Source organism: Mytilus galloprovincialis, chromosome 10 (assembly GCF_965363235.1).
Source record: "Mytilus galloprovincialis chromosome 10, xbMytGall1.hap1.1, whole genome shotgun sequence".
Lineage (NCBI taxonomy): Eukaryota > Metazoa > Mollusca > Bivalvia > Mytilida > Mytilidae > Mytilus > Mytilus galloprovincialis.
This window is the reverse complement of record NC_134847.1, coordinates 81,775,355-81,789,329: the sequence shown is the minus strand read 5'-3', so window position 1 is coordinate 81,789,329 and position 13,975 is coordinate 81,775,355. Positions and strand designations below refer to the sequence as shown.

Sequence of the window (13,975 nt, the reverse complement as noted above, 5' to 3'; positions counted from 1 at the left end):
ACAGCAAACTGATAGCAATTAAACCTTTGAATTAACATCGAACAAAAACAATTGAATAGTTTCCCTTATGAAACAAAGCAGAAGTTTTACAACGTCATAAAGCTATTGTATATACATTTTGACAACCCACTTTATCAAATATAGAATAAGAAAAATAGCAGTTTTGAGCTTTGTTGTGTTGATATAATAATGTATATACTATATCTCCTTCGTTTCCATTCAAAAGTCGGTCGTAAATATAAATAAGTTCAGGAAAAATGTCAAATGGAAAAAGTAATTTCTTTAATATTCATTTGATACATTAAATATAGGGTACTATCACATTTACATTTAGGGTAAACAAAATGTATCAATACAAATATGTTTACCCTCAGTTCGAATGAATGCATATATAATTGGTTTACAATACGATTTTATTTTGTGACAAACAAAATAATCATTTAACAAAAGAATTAATATGAAATCTTCAAAAGACATTCCATCTTTAAAGTGTAAAACATCTTGTAAATATACAAACAGTAAGTACTGATTATTTTGCATATACATGTGTCGTACATACAGTCATTACTTGTTACACATATGTCTGAAATCAAAATATACCAAGATATTTTGAAGATAATATTTCTTTTTAACAAGCTCGGATGATGTTCCTCTCTCTGCTACTTTTTTTACTGATTAAATTAACAAATAGTATACAAGATAAATGTGAAGGAATAACATACAACACAAAACATCCACGAACAAATATATTAAGGCCCATTATTGACGACCATGAACTTATTAATTTCGGTGTATGTTTACCAATTATTCTATCAAAACATTCTGTAAAATAATAGTCTTTGTGATAGTTTAGTATAGCTAACATACGACAGTCAGTAATTTCTTCATATTTCATCAAATTTTAGTTTTAGATTGATTGCATTAGACATGCACTAGTTTGACAATTTGTTTGGTGTACGCTACTATTCTTTTTCTCTCATTGAAAGAATTCTTGATGTCTGAAAATAAAAACAAAATAAATGTACAGTTTAAACTGAAAAACTATTCTTTCCATCTATCAATTGTTTTATCTGTCAGTCTTGTTAGTTTAAGTTGTAAATGGAATATGACAAGTTCATTAACGTTGGTATACATGAAAACTTATTCATCTTGAGTAAAAGTAATCTTTGATATATCATTATACTAAGTTTAAATTATACATTTTCATATTTCATCGTAATCGATTACCCTACACGACATAAGCTATTTCATGTAGGACTTTTGTTTTCATATTAAATTTAGATTTTTAATTTTGTTCCTCAAATAGTTCCAGAAACAAACTTCAATTCAATAATACGTTAGCTGAAGCAATAAGGTCCAATTCACTGGCGATCACCATCAGCTTTTTAAAGATGTTTGTGTTGTTCATTTTAAGAAGTTTGATGTAGATTTGATTTATTCGTCGTTTTTCGTTCTACTATGTATGTATCGGCCTGTTATAAAAGAGGGACAAACGATACCAGAGGTACAATCAAACTCATAAATCGAAAATAAACTGACAACGCCATGTCTAAAAATGAAAAGGACAAACAGACAAACAATAGTACACATGACACAAGAAAGAAAACTAAAGAATAAACAACACGAACCCCACCAAAAACTAAGGGTGATCTCAGGTGCTCCGGAAGAGTAAGCAGACATGATTTTTTTACATAAATAAGGCCGTTAGTTTTCTCGTTTGAATTGTTTTATATTGTCTTATTGGGGCCTTTTATAGCTGACTATGCGGTATGGGCCTTGCTCATTGTTGAAGGCCGTACGGTGACCTATAGTTGTTAATGTCTGTGTCATTTTGGTCTTTTGTGGATGGTTGTCTCATTGGCATTAATACCACATCTTCTTTTTTATAGATCCTGCTCCACATGTGGCACCCGTCGTGTTGCTTATGAGATAACAAATCCGGTAAATAGTCTAATTCGGTAGGTCACATTCATGAAAGGGAAGGGGATTGTAGTTACGACGTAAGGAACATATCCGATATCATTTGTGAAACGGTTATATATAAGAGTCAGCCAACTCGTGATGGCGTCTCTAAAATTTACGAAGAGATGATTTCAACTTCACCATTTGAAACTCTTGATTAAATAGCAACAACCCTCTATCAAGAAAATCATGATAGGAAGTGCAAGCATGGGAATATCGTAGCAATTGGGAGATATATACACTGTATGCAGGTGCTGCTGGAATGTTGCTACTTAGAAATGGAAAGTTCACAATTTGAAAGCTGAAATCATCTCTTTTGTCGTAAAGTTTTGTTTTCTATCGACCCTCATTGTCAATTTCTAGATGTGAGTCAAGATATGAGGCCGACTTAACTGTATCTGGTGTATCCTTTATCTCTAGTTCAATGGGATAGATGCGTTTGACATAGTCACCAAATTGTGAATTATTTAGTGAAAGAACATCATCTATATAGTGGAAAATAGAGTTAAAGGATATTGCTAACTTCTTATCTTTCTTCATAAGAAGCTCATGTATATAGTCATCCTCATAATAGTAAAGAAACATGTCGGCAAGAAGAGGGGCACAATTCGTTCCCATTGAAATACCGATAGTCTGTTGAAAAACATTTCCTCCGAACGTAACAAATATGTTGTCAATCAAGAAATCAAGCATCTTGATAAAGTCAGTTTCAGAGAATGTTTTGTTTGAATCAGAGTGATCCTTTACAAAGGAGGATTTATCCCTTCCTAAGACAGGATACTTGTATCTTTGTTGGCCATTCTTGTTTATGAAACAAAGCCAAATACCAACTCTTTCAATTTATCTTTTAGTTTGGAATGTGGAATACTTGTATAAAGTGTAGAAAAGTCAAATGTTTTAATACTATTACAAGATGAAAGAGAGTTAGATTGTATGTACTCTAAAAGATCTTTGGAATTTTTAAGTATCCACATCAGAGTCTCGCCACCTCTAGAAAAGGCAGTTTCACAATAACTTTGAAGCCCGTCTTTGATTGCTGATAAAATAGATGTTAATAATTGAGAAAGATGTTTCGTGGAGCACTTGGAAGACCCAGCAATATACCGTTGTTTGTAAGGAGACTTATGCAGTTTAGGTATCCAATACAGTGATTGAAGATCCAGTTCATCATCTTTGGTTGATAGAACAGACCTATGATTATCCAGGATTTCCTCTTTGGTAAGTGTCGTGAGGGTATATGTTCGGTTTCAAAGTGAATTGTCAATACCTAATTTGTTTATCAAGCAGTTACTGTAATGAGTTTTACACACAAAAACGATGTTGTTTGGGGTTTTATCTTAGGGGACAACAACATATTTGTCATGAAGTTAAGATGATAAGTGTTATGCAATATAAGGGTCTTTAAAGATTGTCGTAGCATGGGCATTGGTAGACCCATTCAGTTTCCTAATTCTGATTTGTATCAACGACCTCACTACCTTAATCCACTCGGAAAGAGTGTCTACGTCTTCCTTCTCACGCTTAGCCCATTGCCTGGCATAACCCTCGACTGAATCCATCAAAATTTTAAAGTTGTATACCCAATTGATGGTTTTCAGTCCACAATATTTTGGACCTTTCGATAACACATTTCGTCGGGATGTGTTATTAACAATGTTGTTATAAAGCTTTGAGTCTTATTTCTTCCCAAATTTTCACCCGTATACATTTTGATATTCTCTGGAGTTTCTAAGTGTATTTTATAGTTTCCAATTCTCACAAGTTAACGTTACAAAAGAATTTCCTATACCTTATTTCTTTCACACTTACATATTTTACATTCAAATAAAAGTCCGCATCCTCAGATGGGCCCTCATTGGTTTGTCGTATGGATATTCATCTGAACTCATTTGGTTACCTTGTTAAAAAAAAATTAAAGAATGCACTTTTCTATCTTACACACTCATCATTTATTTTTCAATAAATGAAAGAGAATTCTTTAAATGTTTTAGATTTTTCTACCGGAAGCAGGCTAATCTATGTCCTGTGAATCATTTTTATGTTTGAAAGCTTTAGTGGATTTGGATAAATAAACTTCATCAAGAGGTATTCCATTAATAAGGGTGAGATGGTCTACCTGTACTAAAGAATTATGCATTTAGTGATGTATACGGATAAGATGTGATGATTTTAGTAATACTCGATTATATTAATCCTTTTCAACGTATATCAAATTTAGTAATCATAACAATGTCACTATTAAAGATGAATTTCAGACAATCTGCAGTATCTGATTACAATGTAATTAGTTGAAGATGGACTTCAGGACCCCGCAGTACCCGATTCCAGTATAACTAGTGAAAGATGAACTTCAGGACCCCCGCAGTATCCGATTCCAGTATAACTAGTGGAAGATGAACTTCAGGACCCCGCAGTACCCGATTCCAGTATAACAAGTGAAAGATGAACTTCAGGACCCCCGCTATACCCGATTCCAGTATATAACTAGTTGAAGATGAACTTCCGGACCCTCGCAGTACCTGATTCCAGTATAACTAGTTGGAGATGAACTTCAGGACCCCTGCAGTATCCGATTCCAGTATAACTAGTGAAAGATGAACTTCAGGACCCCCGCAAAACCCGATTCCAGTATAACTGGTTGTAGATGAATTTCCGGACCCCCGCAGTACCTGTACCAGTATAACTATTTGAAGAAGAACTTCAGGACCCCTGCAGTATCCGATTCCAGTATAACTAGTGGAAGATGAACTTCAGGACCCCCGCAGTACCCGATTCCAGTATAACTAGTGAAAGACGAACTTCCGGACCCCCGCAGTACCCAATTCCAGTATCACTAGTGAAAGATGAACTTCAGGACCCCCGCAGAACCCGATTCCAGTATAACTAGTGAAAGACGAACTTCCGGACCCCCGCAGTACCCGATTCCAGTATCACTAATGAAAGATGAACTTCAGGACCCCCGCAATACCCGATTCCAGTATAACTAGCTGAAGATGAACTTCCGGACCCCCGCAGTACCCGATTCCAGTATACCTAGTTGAAGATGAACTTCAGGACCCCCGCAGTATCCGATTCCAGTATAACTAGTGGAAGATGAACTTCATTACAATGTAAACGGTGTAATATATAATTTTAGTATACATTGTAAGTTTTAACACTCATTGCTGAACAGCACTTTATGTTGGCCTTTAAAATATATAAGCATATCATGAGCTTTTTGTTCTATGATATAATTTTAACAACACGTCTTAGTGAAAACGGTACAGTTTCAGCCGTAAAAGGAAATTGCATTGTATACATTAACAGAAATGCAACATATGTGTGCTTTAACATATAACAAGACATAAAGATCCAGTTTGCGCCTGTCCCACGTCACGGGCATCTGGCTTTTAGAAATCTTGTTTGACTTTTCATTTAAGTTCATTTATATATTTCTGAGTTTTTTATGACATCTATTATCACTGAACAAGTACACCTTTTTGTTAAGAGCCAGCTGAAGCACGCCTACGGGTACGGAATTTTATCGCTGTTTTGAAGACCCACTGGTGACCTTCGGCTATTTTCTGCTCTTAGATCGGGTTTTTGTCTCTTTGAAACATTTCCCATTTCCATTCTAAATTTAATTAATGACACAAGAACAAGTGTTAACATACCTTTAAAATCAAATCTGTTCTGTAAACCAGAAGACTACGAAAAACATAATATAAAGATTTAAATTTTTTTAATGTACAACGACAGGAATCAAAATATGTCGGATCTTTTACCTAGTACATTGGAACTCATACACTGTGAATAAAAATTTGTAGATACAATCTTTTGTTTTGAAAATCACGAACTTTACAAAACTATCACTTAAAGAGGGGTTAAATATGCAGCGGGCAACTGAAAATAATCTGACCACGCCATGGCTAAAAAAGAACAGAAACAAACAATAGTACATGAAACACAACAAACAATAAGTAAAGACTAATCAACAGGAATCCACCAAAACCTAGGGTGATCTCAGGTGCTCCGTAAGGTTAAGCAGATCCTGATCTCTTTGTGGCACCCGTCGTTTTGCTCATGTTAGTACACACTCTGTAATAGGTATAATTCTGTATGTCAAATTCGTGAAAAGGGAACGAAATTGAAGAAACGACTCAAGTTCTATATGTAAATCAAGATATGACGAAGATTTTTTAGTGAGAAGACATCATTTATATAGCGAAAAGTAAGGTTAAAGGATGTTGCTTACTTCTTTTGTTTCTTCTTAAGAAGTTCCTGTATGAATAAACTTCAGTAGGGTAAAATACACACTATTAGCAAAATGTATTTGTACCAAGTGTACATTGGTGAATGACTTTGCGTTTGTAATTATCCTTGGCGTTTGGTTTTCTTGCTATGCCACTTTTTTTGCAGAAATCATCATCATTGAAATATAAGACGCGTTGATAAATTCGAACACAATGTGGATCATCGATAACTTAAATTTCGATTGTGATTCACATGATGAGATTTGTTTAGTTGTTTCTTAATCGTCTAGACATGTAAAAGTTTGATCAAACCTGTGTTTTACTGCTTCCTTTTAACATCGAGTTTGATCTGTATCTATGCACCGCTTTTCTGATTCCTTCGTGTAACTAAAATGCAATAAAACACTGAATGAATAAGTAAGTGAAAATCGTGAAGATTATATGTCCTCTATTCTGTTTTTTTTTGGTGAATAATAGAACAAGGAAGGGTGCATAAATTATGTTGTCATAATTCAAAATTGTATTGTTTTTTAATAAACGATCATACATTAAAAGGAAAGAAGAAATAACTGCAAGTACTTAAAGATCTGCACTTGTAATCTTATATTGTACTGTTACACCACTTTACTAGGTTAGGAGGAGAGCTCAGTGCTCACAAACATTTTTTACACCGAAACATTCTTAAATTGCTTCTACCAATTCATGAGTTAGCTCGGTGGCTTTGTTGGTTTATGTCTTTTGATTTTTTTTTCGTAAATTGATCTGTTATATTCTAAGCCGTTATTTTTCTCAATTTAACTGTTTAATATTTTTCATGTCGGTTTTTTTTAGCTGACAATACCGTATGGTGTTTCTTATTGTTGAAAGCCGTATGTTTGCCTCAATTTTTTTTGAATTCAATAAATTTAGACTGTGATGGATAGTTGTCTCATACGCAATCATACTACATCTCCTCATTTTTATATTAACCCACCCAATTTGTCGGAAATACCTGTTTCAGGTCAGGAATATGGCATTGTTTTGGTTTAATGTTTTTCGGTTGCTTGATATCGTAGATTTTTTAAGTTGTTATTGAGTGCCCTTTTTCAAATTTGTTTTGGAGTTCGGTATAACTATTTGGTTTTCAATTGTTTGCCTCGAATCTAACTGGAGGGACATACGGTGTCGATATCGCATATGGCGCAGTTAAATAGGTACCGTTTATGTTATTATCAGTTCTAAAAACTTATGTAAGTTATGGATAAGAATAAACTACGTTTAATTATTACTGGATGTTGTTGAATCAACAATTTGTCAAACTGAAACTGTTATCAATACATAATTCTTTAGAACACACCTTTTTATTTGAAACTGCATCTCTTATAAATATAATAAATCCCTGAAAACATAAAAAAGCAACAAAAAGACTTAAAAACAGATAAGTCAACTTTGTCAGATTGTATTGCCTATTTACATGCATATCGGGTGCCAAAAAATTGGTTCCGTTAACGTTTTTAAAATAACATGTCAAACTTATTTAGTATTGAAATAACCCTCAGAAACTGCAGCTATGCATGTCCCCATGTATAAACGTAAATGTAAATACACAGGTAGTCACGTGGGATAGAGTAATGGCCCTTTTCCCTTCGGACCTGGTTTCGTTTTTGAATTAGGTCATATATTTGAAAAAGAATTACAAGAATGGTTTTTGCGGATTGATTCAATAACCAAAATCGTATTTATTTCTTTAATACCTTTAATTGTGTCATTCTTTTCATTTTTAATTTCTGATGATGCTCACCACACGCGCAACTCATGTAAAAGAAATTATCATCATAAAGGCTGTATGCATGTCAGAAAATTGTATATCAGATATTTTTTATTTATTATTTTAACGTTTTAGTCGTTTTTTCGCTGTATTGTTCCATATGAGTTTGAATATCATTTTGGTATCATCTGACTCCCATTTAAGTTGAACTAAACTAGCTGCTGTGCTTTAAAAAACATTATTTCAAAATTCTGCATTTATTTTTTAAAAGTTGAAAAAAATATCTTATTTTTTATATGTTGTTAATTCGTTAGTAATGCATTTAAAGAACAATTTAATATTTAGTAATATATATATATATATATACGAAAATATACCTGGAGGGAAGTAGAAATACCAAATAAATACTGAAATATGATGGTATCTTCATTATATGCCAGATCTAGAATTCCAAATAACCACGATAATCCTAATACTGGTATTAATACAACCATACATTTAACACCCGCTCTATAAAACATAAATACTTCTTTACCTATAGAACTACTATAGTAAATAAACTCATCATAGATACCAGGACTAAATTTAGTATACGCCAGACGCGTGTTCGTTTACAAAAGACTGATCAGTGACGCTCGAATCCAAAGAAGTTAAAAAGGCCAAATAAAGAACGAAGTTGAAAAGCATTGAGGACCAAAATTCCTAAAAGTTTTGCCAAATACCGCTAAGGTAATCAATGCCTGAGGTAGAAAAGCCTTAGTATTTCAAAAAATTCCAAAAAAAATTTGATCTTTGATGATTATGTCCTATTCTTATTGTGAATTCGCATGGTAGTTGATGCATATATGCATTATATACAGCAGCACACACTTATCAAGTCGACAAATCAGTTTTTACGCCCAAAGTAAAGATGTATTATGGCATACAAATGTTCGCCAGTGAATTTTGTCGCCTGTCCGTAAAAACGATAGCTCTAATTCGCATGCAATGTTACAACAGCATTAACCTAAGAACGCTTTCTTTTGTATTAATTTTATGTTGGCACATCGGACTTTAAAATGGCGTGTACTAGCTCAATTTAGCTTAGATAATATGTTTGTCAACTGAACACTTTTGTCGGTATTGGTGCATGTAGAATGACTTAAATTTCTCGGGTTGACATTTCGAGTTATGGAACTTTGAACAGACACAACATGTATACGGCTAATAGGGACATTATCATGCATATTTTCCAGAGAGATATTCGGATTTGATTCTCTCTCCATACCCCATTTAATTATTGCAGCAGGTACTCTTGGTGCAGATGTAATTTTGTTTTTATCTTGATTTGTCTCTTCGGAATCAATTTTATGAGATTTGAAGATCTTTACATATTGTTACACTAGTGTCGCCTTAACTCTAATCAATGATTGAGGGACTTCGAGTACATTCATGTTAGTTTTGCATCATTTCACTACTTTATTATCAAATGCAATAATTCAAAAATATAAGCAGAATAGAACAATGCAGTACAAATAATAGATATGTATATACATATCTGATGTCCAGTTGTTATCGTTTGTTGATGTGGTTCATAAATGTTGCTCATTTCTCGTTGGTTTTCTCGTTTGAATGGTTCTAAACTAGTAATTTTTGGGGGCCATTTACAGATTACTGTTTGGTGTGAGCCAAGTCTACGTGATGAAAACCGTTTAACCTGCAGTTGCTTTTTTTCATTTTTTATCTGGGATCTAAATCTCATCGGCACTCATACCACATCTTCTTGTATCTGCACAAAGAAAAAATATATCAGGCTATAATTAGACGTATTCGCTTAAAACAGAGTGACTTAGACTGAAAAAAATACAAACCTGACTTTTTTCTTTAATCTTTCGTTCACCATAGCATGTGTAGAATAAATAGCTTTTAATACAACATGTATTATTCCTATATTAATCTACAATCAGGGAATATATATCAATAGAATCATGATAGATGCTAATTTGTTGATTTGTTAATGACTAGTAAGTCGTTCTCTCAATGAAAAATCGCTTTGCTACGAAAGATTAAAGATGTTTTTATCTAGAAATACCAAGCGTGCATTAAAAATTCAACAGGAATACAAATAGGAAATACAATGAGCAAACAGAAAAGGCAAAACATAGCAGAAAATACCAAGGCAACATGAAAACTCATCTGTCGGAGAAAAGCTGCAAACGCCGAGGCAAATTGTCACTTTGAGATAAAGAGGACAGGGATTGTGGTTACGATATGTGGGAAAAACACCAAGATCATAAAAACTTTCTTTGTTGGCGACTATGTAAGATTGTTATATGTGTGTTTATTTTTAAAAATTGTGTAGTTGATTGTATTATACTGAATCTTTGTCATACTAGGTGTTATACTAACATAGTTTTCCCCTGCTAGTCTTTGTTAAATTTAAATGTTTCAATAAATTAACATTTATTGTAGATAAAAGACTTTTTGGCTGGAATTTCTGATAATATTGATTTTATTAATGTCATCTGTGTAAGAAGACATTTCTTTGTTTAAGTATATCAACATGAAGTTAAGGACTGCAGCATGTTCAATGCATGATCATCTAATAACATTATTTGAATGGTCAATTCTTGAGATCTGTAATTAATATCAAATTTATACATGTGCTTGGACATGCGGTCATTCGCCTTTGTTTTGGGAGAGAGAAACGATCGTTTTGAATTTGATCTGAAAACCCTCCCATTTCCCTCCCTTTTAAGTGTTTTCATATAGGACATTTATTTTTCTTTAAACATGAACTAATTACAATATTCATGTAGTGTTTATATAATTTGTATATACATAAGTTGGTGAGTTAATTTTTCACTTTTATTTTTGTCATTTTTATGATGTTTATTTTGTTACGGTGTGGCACTTTTTCAACCCCACCTTTGCTTATTAAAGTCATTGTCATTTATGCAGTACTATTACATGTATAATTGTTATGATGTAAATTGCATTTTAAATTAATTTCTGAATAAATGACATTTTACTCAACTTGTGTTTTATTAACAGCAAACATAGCTCAGACTTATGTATACAAGGTTGTTATCTGTGTCTAGGAACATTAGCTGACAAAAATGCACAATTTCAAATCTAGTGCTTATCGCTTGGGCCTCAACGGTAGTTGCAAAAAAACACCTTGGCACTAAAAGGGTTAAATAAAGAACGAGTTGGCATGAGTCAAGTTTTATCCTATCCAGTACTACAGAAAACCATTTCCATAACAATGCATTGCATATAAGATATAATTACATTGGTTGCAAGGAATTACATAGATTTCCGAATGAAATAAAAAAAACACGATAATTTCACATGTGAAATAACAGTGATTATTTCACTCCTCGGATGTCATAAAACAATAGGCGTTGCCAAGACTTTGTCGATTACGTCGGATCGAAAGTCATTGTGAAACAGATATAGCTTCTTACTTTTTTACTTTAATTTCATTAAACAAATACTTACAAATGTAATAAAAAGAAAAACTAATAAAATAATTCAAATAATATTTAACGAGTGACAGAAAAAAACATTAATCACGATTGCGCGTAATTATCAAAGTAACAGAGTAACCTCAAATTTTCTAAACACCAAATACAAAAGAATGGTGCTTAAAGCATCAATGGTATATGTCTAGGTTTATGACTCAGAAATTCGATACTTTTTGAAATAACATTCGAGGTTCATTTATACATACATAAAATGGAAAATGGAAAATAGGGCATGTGTCAAAGAGACAACAACCCGATCAAAGAGTAGACAACAACTGGGTCGATGCCACTGCTGGTGGAGTTTTATTTCCCCGAGGGTATCACAAGCCCAGTAGTCAGCAGTTCTGTGTTGACCTGAGTTATTATTGATATGTTAATAATAATAAATTTACTGTCAACAAAACTTTGAATTTTTGAAATACTAAGGTTTTTCTACCTTAGGAATAGATTACATTAGCTGTATTTGGCAAAACTTTCAGGAATTTTTGGTCCTCAATGCTCTTCAACTTCAAACTTCATTTGGCATTTTAAACATGTTTTGATTCGAGCGTCACCAATGAGTCTTTTTTAGACGAAACGCGCGTCTGGCTTAAATATAAAATTTTAATCCTGGTGTCTATGATGATTTTATTTACATGAACATATGTCAGGTGTTACAGTAAATTAAGACAACAGTAGTATACCGCTGTTCAAAAGTCATTAATCGATTGGGAAAAAACAAATCCAGGTTACAAACTAATACCCAGGGAAATACATCAACTATTAGAGGAAAGCAACGAAACAACATGAAAACTGAAGTTCAACAAAAATCAAAAGACAATACAACACACACAGAAACGAACTATAAGATAACAACTGTCATTTTCCTGAATCGGTAAACGACATTTAAAGGAGCACTAGCTACGAGATATATGAAAAACCTATATAATTTTTTTTCTCAATCAGTAATGAAATACAAATAGTGGAATAATAATTCCTTTTAAGTTGCCAATTAGGTTCAATTTTGTCGAAATAAGCAAAAAACATTGATTATGAATAATTCACTTGCAAGTGAATAATTCGACCTCATTGAATCCGTATTCAATTGAACTTTAATTTAACCCCTTAGCTTGAGATGGATAACACGTGAATTGTATGTGTAAAGTTATTTAAAGGAAGAGAATGTCAACATTGAAAGTGAAACAAAGGTAAATCATTTGATTGACTGATTCGGTCCACAAATAAACATTCTAATACAGGTAAATAAAGGCAACAGTAGTATACCGCTGTTCAAAACGATGATAAACATTTATTTTTATCTGTAGTATGAAATTAAAAAGATCTAGAATAACTCAACAGCACGTGTTTGTTTATTCTATTTATATCTATATTTATGTTTACGTCGCTTATATGGTCATCGGATGACTATAGAGGTCAACTCGATAAATAATTATATGGCCTCTAGACTCAAATACACACGAAACAAAGCTACGTATTTCCAAGCATGTGCCTTGTTTATTGTTTTATTTTGATTTTTAATAGTTTGGATCAATGTTTTACACTGATATAAATCAAATATGAGAATTTGATTAGAATCGATGAACATGAATTTGACAGTTAGTAAGCTTTAAGGAAAACGTGGTGGTTTTAACCTGGTTTTGTAGCTAGCCTAAACTCGCGCTTTTATGGCAAAGTTAAATATAACACTAAAATGGTAATACATATATTACATGACAGGACTACCGTACAAATAATGTTAGAACATTCATTACAGAAAAATACTCAAATAAACAAGACATTAGCACATTTGGACATGCTAATAGTTATCAAAGCTACCAAGCCCACAGTCCAGTAATGATAATTAAATTAATAAAGCAGATCATTTGTTGTGTGTTTCTTTCATCTTTAAATATGAGATATAATCTGTAAATAAGCTTACCAGTATAATAAGTAAAGCAGGTCCAACAAAGGCCATAACTACAAAATTTATAAGACTCTTTGAAAAAAAATCAATTTAATTGTGTTCACTTAAAACGGAGATGTTCATTTATGCTCATTTCATCATACATCTATTTCGAAACTATACACGGGGTCCAAATAGGAAGTAGCGTATACGCCATAAATAAATTATCAAACAAACAAAACACAACTGTCATTTGTTTTAGTCTTTTTTTTTCGTGTATGTGTGTGTGTAGTGCCCTAGATTTTCATTAAGGATAAAACATTTATCTGATTTGATTTGGAATATTCTATATCTCATGATATTAATGTATATTGTAGTTGTATATACAAAAAAAATATTATGTTCCAGTAGTTTAATCGTGCATTTCATAATCAAACGTGTTACATCTGGTGGGAAAGCGTTAATGTTGACAATAGTATTCTTTTTAATCATATTGAACTGTACCCATGTCCTTGAAATAGAAAATTATTTTGAGAAACACTGACGTTTGATTTATTCCTGATGCCTAAATATAAGTATATATACACCAAAAGCCAATTATCAACACGACAAAAGTGAAAAATCGAAAAATCAAACTATGGCT

General features: G+C 32.7%; 1 protein-coding gene across 1 annotated transcript; it reads right to left on the bottom strand.

Moving 5' to 3' along the window:
- Positions 1 to 267: 267 nt before the first annotated feature.
- Positions 268 to 13,408, bottom strand: LOC143049592 (adhesion G-protein coupled receptor D1-like). Its single transcript, XM_076223193.1, has 8 exons — positions 13,369 to 13,408; positions 9,792 to 9,877; positions 8,319 to 8,451; positions 7,531 to 7,572; positions 6,507 to 6,581; positions 5,616 to 5,649; positions 3,772 to 3,859; positions 268 to 998 (listed from the first exon to the last, which is right to left on the bottom strand). Exons 1-7 carry the CDS (start codon positions 13,402 to 13,404, stop codon positions 3,783 to 3,785), a joined length of 483 nt encoding a protein of 160 aa, XP_076079308.1. The 5' UTR covers positions 13,405 to 13,408; the 3' UTR covers positions 268 to 998; positions 3,772 to 3,782.
- Between the last annotated feature and the right edge of the window lie 567 nt (positions 13,409 to 13,975).

What these genes read in the sequence shown, in the direction of transcription:
- LOC143049592 (XM_076223193.1), bottom strand. Translation starts at nt 13,404, where the DNA reads ATGGCCTTTGTTGGACCTGCTTTACTTATTATACTG. An exon ending in GTATTTCTACTTCCCTCCAG is followed by an intron (nt 7,573 to 8,318) that starts GTATATTTTCGT and finishes TTATGTTTTCAG; the next exon opens with GGATTTATTATATTTATAAG. An exon ending in AAGGAAGCAGTAAAACACAG is followed by an intron (nt 5,650 to 6,506) that starts GTTTGATCAAAC and finishes TGTTTTTCGTAG; the next exon opens with TCTTCTGGTTTACAGAACAG.